The sequence below is a fragment of the Equus asinus genome, chromosome 13 (assembly GCF_041296235.1).
Source record: "Equus asinus isolate D_3611 breed Donkey chromosome 13, EquAss-T2T_v2, whole genome shotgun sequence".
NCBI classification, from domain to species: domain Eukaryota; kingdom Metazoa; phylum Chordata; class Mammalia; order Perissodactyla; family Equidae; genus Equus; species Equus asinus.
The window spans coordinates 38,644,416-38,669,252 of record NC_091802.1 but is presented as its reverse complement, the minus strand read 5'-3'; the positions used below and the strand labels follow the sequence as shown (position 1 = coordinate 38,669,252).

Here is a 24,837-nt window from a genome sequence, read left to right as displayed (position 1 = left end):
GAGTGTGATCTAAAGTTATTCTAAGACATCAGAGAGTTTACTACCCAAAGACGCTCTTGACTGAGCACGTGAGCATGTAAAGAAATGAATCCAGCTGGAGCAACAAGCTCTGAGAAGGACGGATAATAGTATATAAAAGGCCATTGTTATCAAACCAGCAATGACACACACGCACATATATGCAAACACACAGAGAATATCCATGACAACCTAGAATTCAAATGCAGAGGGAGAAACCAGTGACAGGGGACAGTATACTTGGTACTCGGCTTTTAGATGGGCTGGAAGGGGGACACTGACACTGACAAGCTCGAGAAATTGATAGCAAAAATTAAACATGAGTATAGGCTTTTATAATTGTATAATGAAATATAAGTATAGGTTTTAGAACATGTACAATTTTCATATCAGAAAAATAAAAATCAATCCATCAAAAGCAAGGTGGAGCAGACCGAAAAAAGAGAATAAAATGAAAATGTGGTAAAAAGAAAAATTACATTTAAAAAAGGAAGAAAATGGCATTTAAGATGGCAGAAATAAGGCCTAACAGTACAGAAATTACAATAAAGTAAATGAGCTAAGCTCACCGATCGAAAGTCAGACACACAGACTATTATAGACATTTAAGGGCATCCGTACATTTAGAAGGCAGACTGAAGGACACGTGTTAACCTGTTAGAGTGGGTACTTGTGGAGGAGGCAAAGCCAGGTGAGGAGCACAGGGCGACTCGCGAGGTCGATTGTGACCACGCGCATGAACCTCAGTTATCATCAATCACAGTCAGGCACATGATTAACTCAAACGAGCGGCACAGAAGAGAAACAAGAAAGAGAAGAGAAGAGAGTAAGAGAGGATAAGAAAGAAATGCAAGATGTGGAGTCAGTCGTCTCGGGCTCAAGTTCACCTGAGGCAGATTACCTCTCTATTTACTTCTCTGTAAAATGGGCATAATATGTGTATCTACTTTGAAAATTGTGGGGAGGATTAAAATGAAATACTGTATGGCTATTGTCAAAAAGACAAGAGGGGCCGGTGGCGTAGTGGCTAAGTTCATGTGCTCCACTTCAGCAGCCTGGAGTTCACGGGTTTGGATCCCGGGCATGAACCCACACACCGCTCATCAAGCCCCACTGCGGCAGCATCCCACATACAAAATATAGAGGAAGATTGCACACATGTTAGCTCAGAGACAATCTTCCTCAAGCAAAAGAGGAAAATTGGCAACGGATGTTAGCTCAGGGCCAATCTTCCTCACCAAAAAAAACCCCACAAGAAATAATAAGTTTTGGCAAGGACGTGGAGAAAAGGGAATCCTTGCGCACTGTTGACAGGAATGTAATTGGTGCAGCCATTCTGGAGGTTCCTCAAGTATGGAGGTTCCCGAAAAAATTAAAAATAGAACTACTATATGATCCAGCAATTCCACTTTTGGATATTTATCTGAAGAAAATGAAGACACTAACTCAAAAAGACAGCTCCACCCCCATATTCACTGCAGCATTATTCATAATATTCAAGACATGGATGGAAGCAACCTAAGTGTCCATCGATGGATGAATGGATAAAGAAAATGTGGTGGATATATACAATGGAATATTATTCAGCCATAGAAAAGAAGGAAATCTTGCCGTTTGTGACCACATGGATGGACCTTGAGGGCATTATGCTAAGTGAAATAAATCAGAGAAAGACAAATACCATATGATCTCATTTATATGTGGAATCTAAAAAAAAAGGAAATCAGGGCGAGCCCAGTGGCGTAGTGGATAAGTTCACACACCCCACTTCGGTGGCCCAGGGTTCGCAGGTTTGGATCCCAGGTATGGACATACACACCACTGGTCAAGCCACGCTGTGGCAGGTGCCCCATATACAAAATAGAGGAAGATTGGCACAGATGTTAGCTCAGGGCCAACCTTCTCCACCAAAAAAAAAAAAAAAAACAACAAATTAAAAAGATAAAATAAATCCAATCTCATAGATACACAGAACAGATTGGTGGCTGCCAGGGATGGGGGGTGGGGGATGGGTGTAACGGGTGAAGGGAGTCAAAAGGTACAAGTTTCCAGTTATAAAATCAGTGAGTCCTGGGGATGTAATGTACAGCATGGCGACTCTAGGCAATAACACGGTACTGCATATTTGAAAGTTGCCGAGAGAGTGAATCTTGAAAGTTCTCATCACAAGAAAAAAATAATTGTATCCACTTACGGTGACAGACGTTAACTAGACATATTGTGGTGACCATTTCACAACATACAAATATCGAATCATCATGTTGTACACCCAAAACTAATATAATATTATATGTCAATTATATCTCAACTTAAAAAAGAAAAAAAGAAATACTGTACTTAAAACATTTAGTACAACACGTTAACATATAATAAATGTTAGCTATTATTATTGAAAGGTGTGGTCCCCAGAGACAGGCTAATCAGAAGGAGCCCTAAAAAGCCAGCCTTTAACTCAGGTTTGAGGGTGCATAAGGGTGCTCTGGGAACCTAGAAGGCTACAGGAACCTTCTGGTGGTGCATGGCTCTCTGGAAGAATTTGTGTAGCTCAGGCCACCCTGCTTTTGCACATGCTGTTCCCTCTGCCCGGAATGCTTTCTCCCTTCTCTGCCTGGCTAAGTTCCTCGTGGTCTTTTAAGACAGTTCGAGAGCTCCCTGAAGAGCATCACAGCCCTCCACCCAGGGCAGGGCTGGGTCCTGCTGTGGGGCGTCCCTGGGCCTCGCCTAGAGCACGCAGAAGTGATGTCTTCACTGGGCAGTGCTCCTTCAGAGCAGGGCCTGAGTCCCATCATCGCTGGGTTCCCAGCACCTGCATTTGTCTCTGGCACGGGAGGATGACGAGGATGACAACGACGACGAGGATAGCTAACTCTCATGTAACACTAACTGCCAGGCACCATTCCAGTGATTAACTCATGTGACCGTCACAATAACCCGGTGAGGTAAGTGCTATTATTATCTCCACTTTACAGAGGAGGAAACTGAGGCACAAAGAGGGTAAATAACTTGTCCAAGGTCACGCAAACATAAGGAGTGGAGCGAGGGCCAGTGCCCTCAACTGCTACACCGGTGGTTCTCAACCAGGGCAACTCTGCCCGCCAGGAGGCATTTGACAACGTCTGGAGACACTTTCAGTGGTCTCAGCTGGAGGCGTGCTCCTGGCATCTAGCCAAAGATGCTGCTCAGCATCCTACGCTACACAGGACAGCCTCCTACAAAGAAGTGTGCAGCCCCGCCAGTCACCTGTGCTGAGGGGGGAGAGCCCAGCGTCCACACACCAGGTATCACCACACCTGCTGAGCGAATAAATGGACAAATGCCTGACATGGTCAGGGTCCAACCGACTCAGCAAACACGGTGTGAGCTGGTTGGTGACTTGCTGCTGGGAGGCTGGACAGCGGAGTTTGCTCGTCTCCACTCTGCCACCATGTTGCTGAGCGACCCTGGCCAGGTCCCTGCTCCTCCTCACACCTCCCTTTCCACCCTCTGTCTGATCAAGGGCAAGTGTGGCTGCCTTAAGGCCCCTCCAGCTCTGCTGTCCAAGGGTCTCCGGATGATGGAGGCCCTGGTAGGGAGGCAGGTGATGGCTGTGTCTAGAACTCCCAGCAGGAGTCATGTCACCCAGTAACTCCAGCTGTCCCCTGACTGGCCAGGGGCTCAGAGCCACAGCCAGAGCAGCCTTGGCCACTAGTCGGGTCCAACCTGGGCTCGTGGCTACATGGGTCCCTGGCTAAAGGGCCTCTGGGCTGGATGCAGCCTTGCAGACTCTGCTGCATAGGCTCAAGGGGTCTGCAAGAGAGGTGGCTCATTCACCTGCCAATCCTCAGGACTGATGTTCAAGTGCTAGGAGGCAGAGAATGGAGGGTCGCCAGCTCAGTTCCTTCCCAGGAATGAATCCCTGAGTGGGAAAGCCCAGATGGGTATAGCCTCAATAGCAATTCATTCATTCATTCATTCAACAAACACTGAGTGTTCACTACATGCCAGGCACTAGGCTTGGTGCTGGGAGTACACCTCTGAAGGACACAGATATGCTCCACCTCCTGCCCGCCTGGCCAGAGGAGGGGTTGCCATTGGCTGGGGACTCCCCCGAGGGGCCCTGGGGCAGGGTCATGGACACACTTTTGGCCTCCCTCTTCCCTGAAGGCTGCCTGACACCCCAGCTGACCACAGGCCTTGGCTTCCAGGGGCTTCTCTGGGAGTCATGGGGCCAGTGTCCCTCTCTTCTCCACTGCCCCCCGCCCCCTGCCAAAGCACACACTCTTGGGGGCTCCTGTTGGGTTGGGGAGCTGAACTTTTCCAAGAGAGACAAGCATCCCCAGACCAAGGCCTCATCAGGGTCCGTCCCTGACACTGCCCGGCAGCCCCGGCCTCCCCGACAGCTCTGGAGTGGCCTCTGGGCTGATGGTCCCAATGTCAGAATGAGAACAGGCCTCCATGCTCCCTCCTATGGCTCAGGGCCACGACTGCGCAGCGAAGGGAGGAAACCAGCGGACAAGGCCAGTCATCACGACCAGAGTCTACCCCCCTGCCTCCCCTCACTGAGCCCAGCCAGCCTCCCTTACTCCAAAGCCGGCTCTAGGACAGACACCGGCGTCTGCCCTCCCAGGAGGTGGGTAGGAAAGCACAGGCTTTGGCCAGACAGATGTGGCTTAAAATCCTGGGGCTGCCACTTATTAGCTGTGTGACCTTGAGCAAGTCACTTGGCCTCTCTGAGCCCGTTTCCTCATCTATAAAATGGGAGTGACATGACCTGGTTTTCCTTTCCTAGAGTGTCTGTGAGGTGGGGGAGGCTGAAGCTCCCCTTCCCTGGACCAGCTGACAATCTTATTTCTCCTAGCAGGAGGGGGTCTGGTTCCCTCCTTTGTGGGCCAGACCATAGGCCATACTAAAATCTGGAAATAGAAAATCTCTGATTCATAAAAACACCACTGAGCGCCCCAGAAGCGAGTGGTGCTGCCCTGGGTTTGGGTCTGGAAGACCAAGGCCTCCTGCGCCCTCTGCTGGCGGCTCTGGTTTCTCATCCCGTCACCTACAACAAGGATCCTCAGAAACACAGGGCTCTTGGCGCCTGCGGGCAGCCATGAGAAGGGACGTGGACCAGCCCAAAACACACGCAGCCCGAGTGCAGGATCCTGCCTCAGTCCATGCCCTGCCCTGTCCCATCCACCTCCCCCTACCCGGGGCGTCACCATTTCCTCCTGAAGCCTCAGTGGGGCCAGCAGGGCAGAGCTCTGACCCCAGCCCTGCAGCCGTCTGCTCAGCTCTGCCAGGAACCTCTCCTGGGGGCCGCCTTCTGATGGCGCCCCTGCATTCAAGCCTTCCACTCTCCAACCCAGAGCACCTTCCCTGACCTTCCTCCTCCATCTGACCCTCACGCACAACTTGGAGGCTCAGAGGCCTCCGCATCCTCCTGCTGGGGATGAGACAGCCCAGAGCCACAGGGATTGTAGGATCCCTTCCTGTTTGGCCTCGGCACGCAGCCTACTGCTTCCGAAGGGCATTCGCCATTCCGGCAGCATTTTCCGAAGCCTCCTCACCCTTCCCCGAGCACACCCACCCAGGCGAGCAGGAGCGAGGTGCCCAGGGCACATGGCCTAGGCCTGGGGCCGCTGCTTACGTGCTGGATCAGCGTCTCCACGATCTTGTAGCGGTCCGGCATGTGGGTGACCATCTCCGCCATGTTGTCCTCGGACGTCCTCACCAGTGTCGGCCCGAAGACCAGGGCCAGATTCCGGGGCTCCATCTGGGCCAGGGAGAGAGGCAGGTCAGGGTCAACACCCTGGGAGCTCCAGACTCCAGTCCCCAGGCCTCCTTCATTCCGGCCCCTCAGGCCCCTGTCCCAACCACATCCTGATCTGTCCCTCACTTAGGGGCTGGACACCCCGTTGTACAGGCATGGAGGTGCCTGGTGAGGAGAGCACAGGCCAGATTGCAGCCCCACTCACCCCCAGGCCTGGCAGCCATGGCAGTGCCCAACCTGCACACCCATACTGTGCCAGCAGTGGGAGATCCTGGAGTGGGGACCCATTGGAGGTTCCAAGGGTATTTCAGGACTGGGAGAAATCCTACAGCTCCCCTCATTTTCCCTGCTGCAGAATAAGATACAGAGGTTTGATTAGGAAAATGCAATGCAAGGGATTCAAGCTAGATCAGAGGAGAGATTTCCATCAGACAGAGGGGGCTATGGCTGGCTGCCTCTGGAAGACCCTCAGAAACCCAGGAGATGGCTCTCCGGGGAGAAGCACTGGCTGGCAGGCGCGGGTGCGGTGCGGAGAGAACAACCTTTAAGGAGGATGCTGTGCCCAGAGGGGCTTGAGAGGATCTGATCCGGAGGACCTTAGAACATGCTGAGAAGATGCCGGTCCGCTTCCCTCCCCAACACCGCACGCCGCAGCCCCCACCCACCTTGTTCTTCTCCGAGTGGTCAGCAATGGTCTTCAGATGGCCCACGAGGAATTTGAGTGTTTCATAGTAGTGTCCTGGGAGATCCCGGATCTGGCGGGAGAGAGAAGGGGCATGAGACCCGGCGTGATGGCCTGTCCCACTCCCCACCAAGCCCTAAAGGGGTCCCCACTGCTCTATCTCAGGGGGTCTGGAATCTACCCTCTGACCGTTCCCCTCGTACACGGGAGAAACTGAGGCCCAGAGTGGAGAAGGGCTCCTCCAAGGTCACAGGGAATCGGTGGCCCTGGACTCCAGGCCTCCTGGGACAGTGGGCTCTCCAGTGCAATCTACCTTTTGCCCAAGTGCGTCTCTCTTTCCTTACCAGCTTCCGCAGCGTCTTCAACCGCTCCCTTGAGTCTTCAATGCGATTGGCCTCGATGAAGTCGTTGTATTTGTCTAGAACACAAGGAAGACTCCTTAGAGAGGTGGGAGGCGGCCCTTCTCCCACGATCAGAGTGGGCTGATTTCAGGCTGAAGGCCCCGGCCGGCTGAGGAGGCCCTGCTGGCAGGTTGGTGGTTTGCACCCATGCTGTTCCAGTTTTGGGGGGCTCCATGGCCTTGTGTTCACGTGACCAAACCCACCACAGCTGCACTCAGGTGTGCACCTGACCTGGGGTAGCCCAGGCATGTTCGTTTGGGAAGAAATAAGACCAGAGCTGCATGCTGATACTGGAAAAGGGGTCCTTGCCCCAGTCTCCAGGACAAGGACACCACAAGGTCAGAAGAGATGGTCACCTAGAGAGAGGGAGGGACCTTTCAGCATCCAGACACCCCTCCCCATCTGTGTCAGGATTCCCCCAACTCCCTTTAGGAGAAGTCCATGGGGAACCTTAAGAAATGGAACGTGATAAGTTTATTCTAAAACTTAGCCAGATGAGTAAATGCACAAGGACGGCCAAGATTACTTTTTATTTTTTTGAGGAAGATTAGCCCTGAGCTAACTACTGCCAATCCTCCTCTTTTTGCTGAGGAAGACTGGCCCTGAGCTAACATCTGTGCACATCTTCCTCTACTTTATACGTGGGACGCCTACCACAGCATGGCTTTTGCCAAGCGATGCCATGTCTGCACCCGGGATCCGAACTGGTGAACCTCGGGCCGCAGAGAAGCGGAACATGCCGGCCCCAAGATTACTTTTTAAAGGAAGAATGATGAGGGAGGATTTGCCCTACCCGATACTGAAACATACTAAAAAGATAGAACGGGTAGAGAAGGCGGATGAGGATAAGGCAGAAAGAGAGAAACAGGCTGTGGGGATCTTCACTAGGTGATAAAGGCGGCATGCAAATCAGCGGGGAAAGCTGCGGGTATCAATAAACGTCCCTGGGGCAATTAGCTATCTTGTTGGGGGAAAAAAAAACCCATTTCTAACTCATGCAATACACAAACAAATTTAACTGCATTACAGAGCCAAATAGAAAAGTTATTAAAAGATTGAGGAAAATAAGAAAATACTTTTACAACCATAAAGTCTTCCTAAACATGAGATGCAGAATCCATTGAAGATTAGCAGCTTTGACTATACTTGTTTTCAGTTTCTATACTGAAAAGTTACAAGGCAAATGGCAGACCAAGAGCAAATATTTGCAAAAAGTAACAAAGGGTTAATATCCATAATACACAAGAGCTAGTCTCTTACAAATCAATACAAAAAAAGACAAACAACCCAACAGAAAAATGGGCACATAGTCTGAACAGACAATTACAGAGGGAACAGAAAACACCAATAAACTAATGAAAAGAGAGTTAATCTCCCCAGAAATGAGGGAAATGAAAAAGAAAACAATAATGAGGTGCCATTTCCCCTCTCCGATTAGCAAAAGTTGAAAATATGGCTAACATCCAGTGCTGATGGGGTGTGGGATGCAAACTCTCTGGTGCCGTCAGTGGGACTGTGAACTAGCGCCTTCGTCTTGTCGAGCGCAGCTTGACGTGAGCTTTCAAAAATGTTTACCAGGACTTCAACCCAGCAACTCTACATCTAGGCATCGACCCGGAGGACACCGATGCAGGTGTGCAGGACACGTTCCAGGAAAGTCATTGCGACGTGTTTTGTAATAGCAAAAATTTAAAGACAACCTAAAAATCCATCAATAGGGGAGCTATTACATAAATTGTAATCTCTCCAGACTATGAAGTACTACGTGGTTGATTTAAACAGAGAATGAGGGAGAGCTCTTTGTACTGACTTGAGGGAATCTCAGAATTACAAGCCTCCTTCTGTTAAGAACAGCTCACCCAGTGGTTGCTGGAGACTGCTCACACGGGCTCCTGAGAGCCGATCGTGTGCATCTCTCCCCAACTCCATGTAGGTGACAGCACGTCGGGAGCTTGAAATACGTCATGGCGGGAGTATTTATACCATGGAACTTGGAAAACGCTACAAATCAAGGCTTTTTTTCCCTCGAGAGCCAGCTGTTGAACATGTACCAGCACACCACTGAACTCACCCAGCTCCAAACCCTATGTATGTATGTGTGTCTTTGTCCTGCGTGTAAGAGGGTCTGGAAGGAAACACAACAAACTGCTAATAAGCAGCTCGGCAAATGGTCAAGAGTTGGGCTCTGGAGCCTGATGCCTGGGGCCGAATCCTGGCTCTGACACTTGCAACCTGTGTGACTTTGGGCAAGTCAGTTAACCTCTCTGTGCCTCAGTTTCCTCCTCTGTAAAGAGGAGATATAGTACCTACCTCACGGAGTGTTGTAGGCAGTCATGCGTGGCCCATAATAAATGCCAAGAAAGTGTTAGTCAAACCTCTGGGGACAGGAGATGGGAGAATGACAGGGACCTTCATCTTACCTGATTCCTGTCTGTATTACCTAAGTTTTTTACAAGTACATGTTTCTTTTGTATTAAAATAAAAACCCAAAAAGTAAAACCAATGAATCCAATTTAAAACGTGGTCGGGTACTGCACAGACACATGTCCCCCCGCTCCCATCCTCCACTTGCACCCTGCTCACCATCGGTGAAAAGAGGCTCAGGGAGCTTTCGGAAGAAGGACTTGAGCAGGCTGCTGATCACGTTGAGGTCTTGCCAGCGCTGGGAAAGGGGCAAAGATGTCAGACCATGTGCAGGCTCAGCCTTATGCCCCCAAACCTCCATGCCCCCAGGTCCAGGGCCAGCCAGGCCCAGCCCAGATACCCATGCCTCCAAGCTAGGCCAGCTCCAGAACCCAGGCCACCCCAGGCCCTCCCTGGGCTCCACTCACACCAAGCTCCGCCCAGACCAGGGATCTCTGGGCTAAGAGGACTCATCAGGGTCATGGCAGCAGAACAGAGTCCCCAGCCAGGTCCTAGCCCCTGACCACCTGGCCCCAGCCCCTCCTTGCTCCAGCCAGCCCAGTGGTCCCCAACACTTGCCCATCCACAGAAAGTACCAGGTGCCTTCTTTGGTCCAGGCACTGTGGGAGACAGAAGTGAACGAGACTCACTCCACGTGAGCCTGCCCATTGGACCTCCACTGGGCCTACTAGTGCCAGCTCCTGCTTCCCAGTGTTTCTCCTTTAGCAGAGTCTCATCCTTGGACCCCCTCTACTTCCCCATAACACAGCATTCATCCACCTGGCGCCTGCTGCCTCAGGCCCTTTGCACCTGCTGGTTCCTCCACCAGAACTCTCCTCCTCCTGCCCCTTACATAACTGGCTCCTCACCCTGTCTATATGTCGCCTCCAGAGAGGCCTTCCCTGACCATCAAAGCTAAGGCAGCTACGATCACCTCTGCCCTGTCATCTGTATCACAGCCCTGACTTCGTTTCTTCCATGGCACGCAGCACAATTTATCATTATTGTATGCATTCATTTCCTTTCCCTACCTAGCTCCCTGGTAGGCCTGTAAGCTCCAGGAGGGGCAGGGATCCTGTCTTACCCCCTACTGTGTTCCTATCACCTGGCCAGCTCTGTTAGCCTGGCACTTAAATGGTCCCAATCAGCAGTTCTCAACCAGGGCAATTCTGTCCGCCAGGGACCTTGGCAATGTCTGGAACCATTTTGTTTTTCACAACTAGGGGATGCCACTGGCATCGAGTGGATAGAGGAGGCCAAGGATGCTGCCAAACTTCCTCCAGTGCACAGGAAAACCTCCTGCAACAAAGATTATTCTGCCCCATATGTCAAGGCTGAGAAACCCTGGTCTAAATGAAGGGTTGTTGAATGAATGAACGAATGGCCGGGGCATTGTCTCTTCTGTCCACCAGGGGGCACCATTGCCCCGCACAGTTGATAGGAACGGTTCACAGTAACTCATGCCCAGAAAGCAACATAATACCCTCAACAAAGACACACAACACGTGCTCATTACAGTGGATCCGCAGCTTAATGCCAGACAATTCCACAAACAATACCCTCCCCACAGACTCAACAGGAGTTAGATTCACCCTGTACACAACACTTAACTTCCCGCACTCCCCCAACAAATGAGATGAGTGCTGTGTAAGACAAAACCACACGCCCAGTACACTCGGCACGCCTGCCCCCTGGCTAAGGGCCAGCTAATGTGCTTCGGGGCACACCCCCCACCCCCCACCCCCACCCCGAGCAGCTCCTGCCCACCTCCCTCCATTACCTCCTGGCCCTGGGGCATGGGCTCTTCTCATCTCCCAGCTGCCAAAACCAAGCCTTGCCCATCCTCCTTGACCCCTCCTATGCGCAAGTATCTGCTCCTCTTCCCCGGCCTCACTTGAGCTCCCCTCTCTGGCCCCACTCAGAGCCCGGCCCCTACACTCCTGATGGCCACCCTCTCCCCAGATAGCAGCTCCCTCCATGGTCGCACCTCCGTGCCCCAGCACGACCCCACACCCACTCTCCAGTCCACTCTTGTCTGGTGCCCGATTATGCCATCACCCCCATGTGGGTGACTAACCATCACCCCAAATCCAATGGGGCCACTACCTGACACTTCCTCCCTCTCCTGCCCTGCTCCCCAGTATCTGCCAGTGACAGATGTCCCCAGCCCCCAGCTCAGACTTTTGGCTCCTCCCTCTCCTCCAGCCAACTCCTAGAGCTGCTCCCAGCCCCCTCTTTCCCCTGGGACCACTGAGTCCTCCTGACCCATGGAACTTCCAACATATCAGTAATTTCCTCCCTAGATGCCTTGCCCTGGGCCTCCCACATTCACATCCTTTAGGCATAAGCTAAAGCACTAGTCTTTCTCAAACCCATTCTCTTTTACACCGCCCCCCACCCTCCGCCCCAGCTGAAGAATCATCCACGGTTTCCTATTGTCCATTGGATCAAGGTCAAAGGCTTCAGTGAAGCCATTAAAAGCCCTCTGTCCCCTGTGCCAGGCCTCACCCTCCCAGTGGGTGTTTTCCAAAACATTTCTCACCAGAGCCCCCTTTTGTCAAATAAACCCATACATGAAAGCCCAATATGAAAAAAATTGACATAAAAAAGCCAGAGCAAAGCAGGTTACTCTAGTTCAAGCAAGGCTGGGGGTCCCACCCTGCCCCTGGCCTCCCTCAGCACCTCTGGGGGCCCTCAGGTTCTGGGAAACACAGTTTGAGAACCACTCGTCCTGCCGCAAACTCTTGTTTTTATATTGAAATATTTATTTGGATATTTTTTCTAGCTTTATTGAGAGAGAATTGACATTTAACCTGCTGCAAACTCTTAAGTGTGGTTGTCAGTTCCCCTCAAGAGCTGGTCTTCTCTCATCTGATCGACCCCTTCTCTTCCCATGTTGTAGCCACCCAAATCGCTGGCTCCAGAAAACACCATTTCCTCCCCTTCTTCTAAGCCAGGGGTCTGCAAACCACCACCAGCAGGTCAAACCCAGCCGACGGCCTGTTTCTGTCCAGCCCTTGGGCTAAGAATGCTTTTCACATTTATAAAGCATTGTGAAGAAGGAGGCAGTGGAAGACGACATACATGAGTCCGTGTGGTGACAAAGCCTACGACATTTACTGCCGGGCCCTTTCCATAGACAGTGTGCTGACAGCTGGCACACCTGCAGAGCCCACGCCTCTGCCCAGGCCATGCCCTCTGCCTGGAACGCCCTTTCCTGGCTTTCACTGGCTTTTAGTGGACTCTACTCGTCCTCAGGCCCAGAAAACTGTTGTCCATGAGCCCCTGCTTTGGGTTTCCCAGGCCACAACCGCATCTGTCTGTTCAACTTCAGCTGGGGTGGTGCCAGTCCCCAGGGCCGGCCTGCAAGGACAGGTCTCGTCTTGCCCATTTTGGTGCCCTGGCCCAGTGCCGGGTACATCGCAGGGTACAATGAACATGATAGACATACAAGCCACCTGGGCCCCCCTTCCACACACCCCAGCCTCACCCACCTCATCCTGCAGGTTGATGTCACCGGGCCCGCGGTTGAGCTGCTCCTGCAGGCTGGACACCACTGCGTTGTTGCCTGGCACCCGGTAAATGCCCGTGGACTCCAGCCCCCGTGCCTCCACGATGCGACAGCATGCAGCCACGATCAGGGGGACGCGCTGGGGACAGAGGCAGGGCGGGGGTGTTAGGGAAGGCAAGCGCTCTCCACTGGTGGGCCAGAGGAAGTGGAGAGGCCTGGATGGGGCAGCGCAGGGCCAGAGCAGGAACCCCATGGCGGGGACAAGAGGACCCTGCTGCCTCCAGTCTGGGGGCAGAAATAACACCGAAGCCTCGCCATGGGCTGAGAGGGAGCACGGCCAGGGTCAGGGACTCGGGCTCTGCCTCAGCTCTGCTGCTCCCTCCCTGGGCTGTTTCCCCAGCTGTGTCTGTAGGACGAGGTGGAGAGCTGGTTCCAAACCCGTGCAGCTCTGACCCTCTGTGCCTCGGTCTCCCTCCTTACTCTGGAGAATAGAGGGGCCCACCTGGTTCTCTGTGGCTGGCTGGCACTCCTCCAGCCGGACTCCAAACGCCCTGGGAGCTGCCTTTTTGTTCTTCTTGATGATGTTGATGCCCCAGGGGGCTTTGGGGGCGGCAGCACTGTCATCTGGGGTGGAGGAGGCAGAGAGAACCAGGGTGAGGTGGGGGCCCGGAGAGGGGCAGCAACCACACTTGGTCACACACACTCACCGCCACATTCACGTATGTTTGGACACATGGGGACTCCATCAGAGAAGCACCTGGGATGCTGAGGGCCGATGGGAAATTATATACTGAGAGAGAAGGCCAAAGGATGAGGGTGTTTGCCCCAGAGGAGAGAAGCCTCAGAGTACTGTAAGGACTTCTGTATGGCCTCAAGGGCTAACACTACCAGGCAGGAGCCATAGATTCTGGTACAACCAAAGGAAGAACTTTCTAACAGCCAAAACTGTGTGAAGACGGAAAAGGCTGCCTCCAGAGAGGATGAGCCTCCCACTCCTGAAGGGACACCAGCAGAGACTGGAGGACCACCCAGCTGAGAGGTCCTGGAGGGAAATGAGGCCCCAGGCCCTTCCAGCCCTGAAACCCTGAGAGCCCCAGGTGCTCACAGGCAAACACACGTGCACAGACACGCCAGGACAGCACTAGCACACACCCACAGGCACACACAATCCCTCTGCTCCTGGGCAGCCCCCCAACCCCGGTAGGAGCCCCCTTCCTACCCTTGCTCCCGGCAGGCTGGTCCTGAGTCCTGAGACCACGTGCTGTACTCTGCTTGAGGAACTCAGACTTGAGGCCCCCCAGGCCACGAGAGCCTTTGGGGGAGGAATCGGCTTTGGGCCCAGAGCTATGGCTGTGGAGGAGAAGGGGGAGAGAGGTCTTCATCGGGTGGGCCAGGACACCACCTGCCCTGGCCGCTCACCACTCCGGACAGCCCCTCCATCCCTGGACAATCCCTCCATGCCCTTCTGGGGACTGGAGGCTGCAATGTCCCTGCCGCCTTCCCTGCCCCCAGCAGAGGGTAACTCGGGGGCTGCCCCAGGCCTGGAGGTGGGCCAGGAGGATGCCCTCTGCCTGGAATCCCCCTCACCCCATGGCCAGGACTGCTCCATGAGAGCTGGGCCTCACCTCACTTTGCGGTAATCATTAAGCTTCTTGCTGATCAGAGCTTGGTTGGCACAGCCGGGGTCCTGGAGGAGAGGGAAGAGAAAGCAGACCCCATCAGTGCCCACGGCCAGCCCACCCAGGGCTCATCCCTGGCCCCTGCCTCGGCCTCGCCTCCCCTCTCCTCCATCTGCCAGCTGGAGGGCACAGACCCTGGAGCGAGGAAGACCAGGGCTGGACTCCAGAGCACGCCCTCACCAGCTGTGTGACCTTAGGTAATCCACTTAGCCTCTCTGAGCCTCAGTCCCCTCAGCAGTAAAGTAACATGAGGAGATAATATGGCGACCTCAGGGTTGGGGTGCAGAATTATGCACGTAGCACTCATGACAGTCCTGGCAAGACACAGAGGAGGTGTCCCATGAGGTGCATGCTACTGCAATAATGAAGGTGACTTGGGACCTCCGGACTGTGCCCTATTGGGGACAGCCCAGCCAGGTTCCCCAGATTCCAGGTACTTTCCTCCCTGTGGTGAGGAAAACAACGTCCTGGGGGGGACAGAGCCAGCAGAGCGGGCAAGCCCAGCCCAGGCCCCTGGTGTGCAACTGCAGCTGCCCAGGAGGGGGCGCCATTTAAAAAATTCTCCCCAAGTCCCTGCCAAAGCCCTTGGCTCAACCCCAGCCGCCTGCTGCCAAAGGCCAATCCTCTTGGCCTCCTCCCAAGGTCGGGGGCGGCTGCCCCTGCAGACAGGTCAGCCCTGTTAGAAGGGCTAGCCACAGTTTTGGCACGGGGGCACCTCATTCTGGAATGAGACCCCCAGCCAGAAGCCGAGGTTGGCCTGGAGCTGACCTCTGTGCCAGAGCCTGCCCAAGGCAGTCATAACAATAATAATAATAATTACTCTCGTTCCTATAGCTATTATTGTTACTGCCAGTCATGGCACACTAGGGACGCCAGGTGCTCTGTGAGCCGTGCATTTTCTCTTCACTCCAAACCCTGGGTGGGCACGCGCCAGGGGGGCTCCTGTGAGCCCATTTTACGGAAGCGGGCACTGAGGCTCAGGGCCGGAAGGGAGGTAGGTCTGCGGCAGGTGAGAGGCAGCCCTGGGGCCCGCCCTGCCCTCCTGGCCCGGCCGGGGCGCCGGGGCCCTCACCTCGCCCTCGGCCCTGCTGTTCTCTCGGATCGCTCTGATCCAGCCCAGCATGTCATCCCGGTCCTCAGCCTGAAAGAGATATTCACAGAAGTCAGCGGTGGTCAGCCGGAACACGTGCCTCCTCTTGGTCTCGCTGTAGGAGATGTCCACCAGGCAGGAGCCGATGCAGACGGGCGCCGCCTCGTCCTCACCTGCGACGGCCGCCGCCGCCCCCGCCGCCGCCGGCCCGGGCTCCCGCCGCTCCTTGCTCAGCGAGAGCGAGCGCGCCCGCAGCGCGGCGTACACCCGCTTCCACTGGCGCAGGCCGCCGCCCGCTTTCTGCAGGGAGACACGAGAGGAGAGAGACGGAGGGGGATGGTGTGAGAAGCCAGGCCTGCCCTCCCCGCCCCCAGAGCGGGAGGGGGCCCTAGAGGCCGCAGACAGTGGACAGCAGCGGGGACCCCCATCCCACTGCCCGCCAGGAGCCCCCCTGGTCCAACCCTGCCAGAACCTGGCGCAGCGTCCGGCGCACAGTCCCCAAACAACTCTCTCAGCCCCTCGTCTGCCTGGACACCTGTGTGACCTTTCTCAGTCCCCCCAGAGGGTCCCCAACCTTCTCTGTAAACACTAGCATCAACACTCATCTGGCGTTGGCAATGCCCAGAGGGCTAGCTGGGCCTCTGCGGCGGGCAATCAGGCCCCCCACCCAGCGTGAGCCTCCTTCTGCAGTCCTGTAAAGCCACTGCCAGTCCACACACTGCTCCCCTTCACAGCAGAGCCTGTCAAGAACCGTCAGCCACACTTGCTCTCCCCACTTCTTCACCTCTCTCTCAAGACTCCACTCAGTGTCCCCTTCCCCAGAAGCCTCTCGCAAGGGCACCCAGGCCCCCCAAGCTGCCAAAACCACTAGTGGCTTCTCAGCCCTTCTCAGCCCTTCCCTTAACCTCTCAGTGGCTTCTGAGCCAGCGGGCTGCTTCCTCCCTTTCCAAACCCTTTCTTGGCATGGGGGACCCCACGGTCCCTGGTTTTCCTCCTAATTCCACAGGCTTCTTCTCAGTCTCCTCTGCTGGTTTCTCGCCCCCCCACCATCCTCTAAACCAGTAGTTCTCAACCAGGCAAACCACTGGGGAATCAGGGGACATTTGTCTGGAGACATCTTCGTTGTCACACCTGGGGAAGGGATATGGCATCCAGTGGGCAGAGACCAAAGATGCTGTTAAATATGCCCGATGCCCAGGACAGCCCCCACAGCAGAATCATCTGGCCCCAAATGTCCATAAGGCTGAGGTTGAGACCCTGCCATGAAGGAAGGGGAGTTCCCGAACTTTGTCCTGGGTCCCCCTCCCTGCATGCCTCCCCCATAGCATCATCCTTGCCCAAAGCTTCACATCCCCTCTGTCTGCTGGCAGCGACTCCCAAGTGTGCCCTGGCCCAGCATTTCCTGAGTCCAGTCCTGCTCCCCCACTCATATGCCCCGCGGGCACTTCCCATGCTACTTGCTCACGGTGGAGCACTTGACTTTCACCATCAAACCCGCCACCCTCATCTTCTCCAGCTCAGTAAATCCACCCAGTTGCCCAGAAACCGGCGAGTTGCCCTTGACTCCGCCCTTTTCCTCCCCCTCAACATCCAGCCCACCAGGAAGCCACAACGGTTCTGCTTCCAAAATATCACCTGTCTCCATCTCTCCTGCTGCCACCTCGTCCATACCATCAACACCTCTTGCTGGACAACTGCCCAAACCATTCCAGTGTCCCCTCTCACCTCCTGTGATCCATTCTCCACCCAGCAGCTGCAGCCATCACTTAAAAATGTAAAGGGGGTCGCGTCTGTCCCCTGCTCAGCACCCCTCATGGGTTCCCGCCACCCTTGGAATCAAATCTCAGCTCTTTGTCATCTGCTCCCTGCCTCTCTCCCTCCTTCCCTCTCACTCTGACAAGCCACGGGGAGCTTCCCCAGTGCAAGCCAAGCCTTGCCTTTCTCCAGGCCTTTGCACTTGCTCTTCCTTCTGCCCAGAGCCCCTTCTCTTACTTCTTCGTGTGGCTGCCTCCTTCTGGCCCTTAGGTCTAGAGCTCCAATATCAACAACATCACCTCCCCAGCGAGGTCTTCTCTGACCATGTTTTTCTCCGTAAAGGCAGCTCCGCCCTCCCTCCCGACTTGAAGGCCATCACCTCGCCCCTATCACTTTCCTGGAGTGCTGACTGCACCCTCAGGTTATCCCGGTTGTGGATCTCTCCAGTAGATGGTAAGCTCCTGGGGCAGGCAGCTTGTCTCAATTCCCTATTCCAGAGCCTGGAGCCTCATGGGCACAGGGTAAGTGCTTGGCAATATTTCCTGAATAGATGAAGGAATCGTCCTCGGAGCACCCTGAGGGCAGGGGCTCCATCTCCCCTGTCAGACCAAAGGCTCCCTTCCTCTGGCTGGTGGCCCACCCACTACCCCATGCCCAGCACAAGCCTCTGCCTCAGACCAAGCCGGACGGGGACTCTCCACGCTGGCAGGTGAGCACAGCCATGTCTGCCACGAGCCCCGCCCATCCCCTCAGACCTGCTGCACCCAGCAGGGGCGCTCAGAGCAATAGACAGCCAGGCTCTCCAGGAGAAGCTTAGTGTCAGAGTGAGGTGGTGACAAGGGTGCCCTTTGAGACTGAACCAGCTAGGTGACCTTGGACACATCAAGCCCCCTCCCCTGGCATCAGTGTTCTCTGTTGGCAAAATGAGAGGTGAATTAGCTGGTCTCTAAGCTTGCATCCAGCTCAAATGCTGGGTCTGTGGCTGCAGGGACCTGTCACATCCCGCCACCCCCTCCTGTGCCTGACAGTCAAGGGTCTCTGAAGGAGGCTGGGGCTGGGTGGGGAGGGGGCAGGAGAGGCTGGACTTGCTGGAACAGACATCTGGCTGTCAATCAGGACCCCGGACAGACCAAGTGCCTGAAGCTGACTTGGGGACACCCCTCCTAACTCCCAGGCCATGGCACCGAGGGAGCGAGTGAAATGGGGTTTTGACCAGGGTGGGAGTGGAAGCTCCTGTCCTTCAGAACTGGTCAGTAGGCAGGAAGGAGAAAGAGCCAGCTCCTCTCCCTGCCCAGGAGACACTGCGGCTGGCCTGCCAGGGCCACCCAGAGCTGGGGGACAGGCTACCTGGCAGGCGGGAGTCAGCATTTCTCCCCAGGCCTCAGAGGGGCTCAGATGTGGGGCGGGAACGTCTGTGCACACCTGGCTCCCCTTCCTCTGCTCACAGAGCCAGCCCTGTTGCCCCTCCTAAGCCACCCCTCCTGCTTCACTGCCATCTTGCTGGCTCTCCTCCTTGGTATCCATCCCCCATTTCCTCCCAAGGTGCAGCTAGTCTCTTGCCTTCTCCCTCAGCGCTCCCGCCCCTGTGGCTGCAGGTGCCCATGGACCCTGATGGACAAATGCTCTCTGTCCCTAAGATGCCTCCAGGGGGGTATGTCTCAGGGCCCTCAGACTCCACAGGGCCCCAAAGGAACCTCTTGGCTTCCCCTCCCCAAACCTGCTCCTCCAGTGCCCTCTGGCTTCAGGGGAGGGTCCCACCACCCACCACCCACCACCCCCACAGCCCAAGCCCGGAGACCCAGAGCCACTTCCTCCATCCTCCCGCACCTCCCAGCCATCAGCAGCCCAGGCCTTCCTTCCCCTTGAATCTCTCTCTAAATTGTCCCCTCTCCTCGGCTCTACATCACGACCTTGATCAGGGTCCCCTCCCTCGTTCACTGGACGAGAGCAATGGCCTTGTCTCCTGCTGTCACAGATGCAACACTTGCCTCCCAGCGTCACGCACCTCCCACCTCCCATTTAAATCCTGTAACACGTGCCCTGAGTGACGAGGCCTCACGTGCAGCAGCAGGCACCCAACACACCGCACTCCCACCTCTTGCCCTGGCCCGCAGCCTCCCAACACCCCCTCCCCACCTTTCTCCTAGCCTGTGCAGGAGGGCTTCTCCCCTGTCAGACCACGCCCCTCCCTCCCACCTTGTGGATTCCCACACATCCCTCACACCTCGGCCTTCTCGATATCCTCTCCCGCCCCGCCGAGGTCGGGGTCACCCACTCCATGCTGCTCCCGGACTCCCCATCATAACAGTCATGCTCTGGACACTGTTATACAACATGTGTTTCTCTGCTCGTCGTGAGCCCCAGCAGGGCAGGACTGGCCCGGCTCCATCACCACGAGGTCCCCAGAACCTCAATGAGGACAGAACAGAGCAAGCAGGCCCTTAATCATTATGCGCAGACTGGCTGAGGGCACAATGACGACGCCGGCCTTGCCTGGGCTGCACACGTCCCTCCACCTGCTGCTGGCCCGTGGAGGAGAATAACTCTGGCCCCATCTGACAGATCAGAAAAGGGAGGCTTGGAAGTTAAGGGGGTTGCCCAAAGCCATGTGCTTGGTAAGTGGCTGGGCAGGAATTCCAAGTCTGTCTGACTTCAAAGCTTATGTTCCGCCCAGGCACAAGACCCCTAGAAGGCTGGGTGGAAAATTCAAATAATAGCAGTAAGCAGGAGGACAGCTGCCCCATGCCAGGCGCTGGGTAAACCCTCTGCTTAGATCATCTCAGAGAATCCTCAGCAACAGGGAGTGAGCCAGGGCTTATTATTAGCTCCATTTGCAGACGAGGAAACTGAGTCATGGGCAGGTGAGTCACTGAAGCTCCGCCAGCGATTCTCGGCACAGTGGAGGGCCGAGCCCAGGTTTATGCTAACAGCAGGGGACAGCAGGGGGGCCCCCTCTCCCCCTCTTCCTCAGCCACAGTGCCGGCCTGGAACCAGAGGCTCCTACTCCGTGGACCCTGCCTTGTCCCCTTGGGATCCTGCTTTTCTCCCCCCACACTGCCCCTCTGGCGCAAGCCCCCTGCATCTCCCACCTGGGTCTCTGTGGTGGCTCTTAACCGGTCTTCTTGCCTCTAGCTGGGCCCCCTCTAGCTCACTGCCCAGGAAGCCAGCTGGGTATTTGAAGCTGTAACTCCCTCCTGAAAGAGCCCCGGGCTTTCGGCTGCCCTTAGGATAAAGACTAAAACCTTCGCTGGCCCCGGAAAGGCTGACCTCTGCTTTCTTTTGGGGGCCTCAGCTCCCCTCCCTTGGCCTTGCTACCTCATTTTCCATGAGCCCCAGTGGCCATTTTTGGGGTGATCTGTCAAGCAAGGATCACTGTGGGATGGTTTTGTCAGAATTCCAAGCACAACTTAACCAGATCCATCTCACAGCAAAGACCACCTCTCTGGTTAACCTCTTTTTCATGAGTTCTTTAGGTCCCCCAGGAAGTTCTTCCTAGCATCTAATCTCTACCCCTCATGCTACAGCCTCAGCTGGTTCTCTTTGGCTCCAGAGGCTGTGGGTGTGTGTAGAGGCTGGAGAGGTCTGCAGGAGCCAGCTTCCATCCACCTCCATCTCATTCCTCCAGCCATCTTACCTTCCCCTTCTTGGTGAGGACCTGCTTATAATACAACCAGCCTTCTCTCCTGATATCACTGAAGGTTGTGTCTGAGAGGTCTGAGGTTGAGTGTCGCTTAGAAGGAGCGTCAGCATCTTCAGAAGTGCCCCAGCTATCCAAGGACTGCAGTGAGACAACAGAGGGCAATTTAGGGTGGCTGCCACAGTGCCAGCATCTCAGGAACCCCATGGACCACTTGCAGCCACACAGGCCTGGTGTATGCCTGTTCCAGGCTCCAAAGTGCTGTGTGTCCTCATGGGCCTTGCTTGCCCTCTCTGAACCACTTGTGTTGAGATCATGAGACATATACAATGGGGAAGCCAGAGAGAAGGAAAGGCTATCACCTGCAGACCACATGCCTCGCCACGCTAGAAGAGCCAATCTGGAACCTTCCCTAACTTTATAGACTTGAAGGAATTAAGGAAACAGAGGAAATCATGTGTCAACACAGAGTTAAATAAACAGTGGAAGTGGGAACATCAACAGAGACTGAGTTAGTGGAGCAGGTAGTCATGTCCAGAAGGAGTTAAACAGAGGAAGTGATAGTGTCAACAGGACTCCAGCAACAGAGGTGACATGTCAAGGGAGAGTTAAGTAAGCAGAGGAAATGATAAGGAATAAGCCAGATGACAATACCATCAAGGTGTTAAATGAACCGAAGTTATCGAGGGTTGGAAATCAAGATGGCTTTTCTAGTCGGTCCATAACCAAAAAGAGGTAAGGCCATTTCAGAACGAGCCCTACATCTCCCCAGGTCGTGAGGCTGGAGACTCCCCATCACACCCAACCCTGCGTCTCCCTGTGCCCTGAAGAGATCATGCAAATACTGACCGAGCGCCTCCCCGGTGCAGGGGACCCAGAGGGGTCAAGCAGTGAACGAGCCAAATGAACTCCCTGCCCTCAGTGCTTACATTCTGGCAGGGGACACAGGCAAGGATGGAGACAGGTCACACATTTATTACATTTATAACCTGAGAAGTGCTGAGGAGAAAAACATGAGGTGGAGAAGGGAGGCCCGGAATGTCAGGGGTGAAGGCTGAAATTTCAGGGAAGGCCTAAAACAACCTGAAGAAAGTAAAAAAGTGAGCCATGTGGCTCTGGGAGGGCATTCTAGACGGAGGGAGGACGAGTGCAAAGGCTGCGGGTGGGAGGGTGCACGGCATCTTTAAGTGATGGCAGAGCCCATGGAGGAGGGTGGGTCACATGGTTGACACGAGGGAGCGGGGGTGTAGAGAGGAAGGGGGAGACAGGAGTGGAGTAGCCCATTTCAGATCCCAGAAGCCACAGGCCCGGAATCTTACACCACGGCTGGGCCCCTCCGCAGCCCTCCGACACCCTCGCCCGCACACACTTGCCACTCACCCCATCAGTGAAGAAGCTTCGAAGCATCCGCAGGCTGGGGACTCGGTTTGGCAGGCGCCTGAGGAGCGAGGGCGGAGGGTGAGGGATGGGGGAAGTATAGCTGGGACCTCCCTGTAGGCCCCAAGCCTCAGAGGCCTCCCAGGGGGGCAGCACACTGCCCGGTCTGTAGAGGACCCCAGGCCAAGAGCCCCACCAGGGCCGAGGGAGCAGCCAGCCAGGGTGGTGGTGATGACCCCTCCCCTCGTCCAGACAAGGCCTCACCGCAGAGCCCTGCCCTCGTCCCGGAAGGTGTTGAGCCCGTCGTCGCAGGACTTGGAGCGTTCCGTGGTGATGGCCAGCAGGTAGGAGGAGCGGCGGCCGGCCCTGATGCTGCCTGCAAAGCCACCCACATCGGGCCCCAGGGTCAGCAGGGCAGATGACCGGGGGCCTCCCTGGAGCCCTCCCGTCTGGGCAGGGCCAGGAGGTGACCCTCCCCTTGGGGCCCCAGGAGGAGCAGAAGCCAGTTGGAAGTGGCCAGACATCAAGCAGCAGGCCCAAGAAGACCGCTGGGGATTGGGGAGCAAGGGAGCGGGTGGGGCTGGGGCTGCGGGGAGCACTCACTGCAGTCCTGGGAGTAGTGATGGCGGCCAAGGGCAAAGGTGAAGGTTGGGGAGGACGGGCTGGTACCCAGGACGGGAGCCGAGTTCATGGCGCTGGAGACCACAGCAGAAGCAGGGACATGCTTGGCTTGGAGGTCAATGCTGGGGCTGGTGGGCTCATCTGCGCAAGCGGAGGGAATGGTGGGTGAAGGTGGCAGAAGGCTGAACCTGCCCACACCCCCACCCCTAGCGTTGCCTCCAAACCCAGACCACACCCCCAAGGCCCCGCCAGCTCTCCAGGGCCCTGCTGGCCATGTGCCCACTGCCAAGGGTAACGGGCCCACCGGACTGTGGTCATGGAGGTTCAGCCCTGCCTCCTGCATCACACCGAGGGCACCCAGCACCCAGGAGTGGGTGGAGCCACCCTCCTTAGAGCTGGCTCCTGAGGGCAGGGCCTGTGTCTCCCCCTCAGATTGAAAGCTCTCTGAGGGCATGGAGTTTGTCTCCTCCATCAGACATCAGACTGGAGCTTCCTGAGGGCAAGGACTGTGTCTCCCCCACCCGACTGAGAGCTTCTTGAGGATAAGGACCATCTCTCCCCTCAGCTGGAGGCTCCTGGAGGGTGGGTGCCATGACTCCCCTCAGACTGGGAGTACCCTGAAACTAGACTTTACCTCCCCCCTCAGACAGTGAGCTTACTAAGAAAGGGGGTTGTCTCAGAGCGGTGGCTGCCAGGGCTCGGGGGTGGGAGAAGTGGGGAGATGTTGGTCGAAGGTACAGACTTGCAGTTCTAAGAGGAGTAAGTTCTGAGGATCGAATGCACAGCGTGGAGACTACAGTTGCCAATACTGTATTTTATCCCTGAAATTCTCTAAGGGGGGAATCTTAAGTGTTCTCACCATACACACAAAAAAGGTAACTGCGAGGTGATAGACGGGTTAATTAGCTTGGTTTGGTCATTTCATAATGTATATGTGTATCAAACCATCATTTGTACATCTTTAAAAAATCACATTGTACAAACTAAATGTATACAATTCTAGTCACCCATATCTCAGTGAAGCTGGAAAACATAAAATAAAATGAAACAAAATAATAAAAACAAAAGGAGAGAGGCTGTCTGCCCTCTCAGACGGCAGGCTGGCTGGGGATGGCCAGGGCTGTGCCCCCTCTCGCTGGCCCAGGCCTCTTCTCCTTCACTCCCACGGCTACCGGAGGGTAAGCTCACTGCTCTCGGTTCCAGGTACCACCTCTGGGCTCCTGGCTCCCAATCCCACGATCTTGCATCCTGGTCTTTCTCCCAAGCCCTAGACCCAGCCCAGCCCGTCCTGCTCCCTCCTGGGCACTTCTTCTTCAGCAAACCTTCAACCTTTTCTGCCTTACTGCCTCTCATTCTCAAAACAGAGGTGGGGCACCACCCTCTGGCTAGGCCAGAAACCGGGAACAACCCGACCTCTGCACTCTCTCGCCTCCCCCTTATGCTCTGTCTGTTCTAAAGGAGGCAAGCCTTCAGTAGCCCCTCTGCTCTCGGGGTAAGGTGCAGACTCCCCAGCAGCGGACAAGGCCCCTCCAGACCTGTTCCGATGACCTGGGAGGGAATCCTGCCTCTTTCACTTCAGGGTCTTGGCACATTCTATTCTCTCTCCCTGGACATTCTTCCCCTGACTAACTCCTTCAAATCTTAGCTGAAATCTCCTTTCTCCAAGATTCTCCCCCCGGCTTCCACGCTCTCCCGTCTAGACTGTGGAGCCCTTCTGTGTCTCCTAGAGCTCCTGTACGCCTATCACACACCCATCCCATGGGATTTTTCTTGTCTGATCGTCCATCCCTCTGTTGGACCACGCACTCCAGGAGAGCATGAAACCCAGCACAGTGCCTGACACAAATATCTGTTGGATGGAGGGTGGATGGAAGGAACATAGAGTGAAAGGAACAAAGGAAAGAAAGAACAGAAGGATGGAAG

The 24,837-nt window shown here is 55.3% G+C and overlaps 1 protein-coding gene across 7 annotated transcripts in view; it reads right to left on the bottom strand.

Moving 5' to 3' along the window:
- ARHGAP23 (Rho GTPase activating protein 23) overlaps window positions 1-24,837 on the bottom strand; it is a 79,863-nt gene that overhangs the window by 12,718 nt on the left and 42,308 nt on the right. For all 7 annotated transcript variants that reach the window (XM_070483113.1, XM_044744364.2, XM_070483109.1 and 4 more), the window contains 13 exons: window positions 22,897-23,055; window positions 22,558-22,669; window positions 22,297-22,354; window positions 20,914-21,057; window positions 15,507-15,824; window positions 14,381-14,442; window positions 13,975-14,105; window positions 13,258-13,379; window positions 12,739-12,894; window positions 9,425-9,503; window positions 6,785-6,858; window positions 6,424-6,513; window positions 5,636-5,761 (listed from right to left, as the gene is read on the bottom strand). In XM_070483113.1, coding sequence (XP_070339214.1) covers window positions 5,636-5,761; window positions 6,424-6,513; window positions 6,785-6,858; window positions 9,425-9,503; window positions 12,739-12,894; window positions 13,258-13,379; window positions 13,975-14,105; window positions 14,381-14,442; window positions 15,507-15,824; window positions 20,914-21,057; window positions 22,297-22,354; window positions 22,558-22,669; window positions 22,897-23,055 — 1,631 coding nt within the window. The remainder of the gene's footprint in view (window positions 1-5,635; window positions 5,762-6,423; window positions 6,514-6,784; window positions 6,859-9,424; window positions 9,504-12,738; window positions 12,895-13,257; window positions 13,380-13,974; window positions 14,106-14,380; window positions 14,443-15,506; window positions 15,825-20,913; window positions 21,058-22,296; window positions 22,355-22,557; window positions 22,670-22,896; window positions 23,056-24,837) is intronic.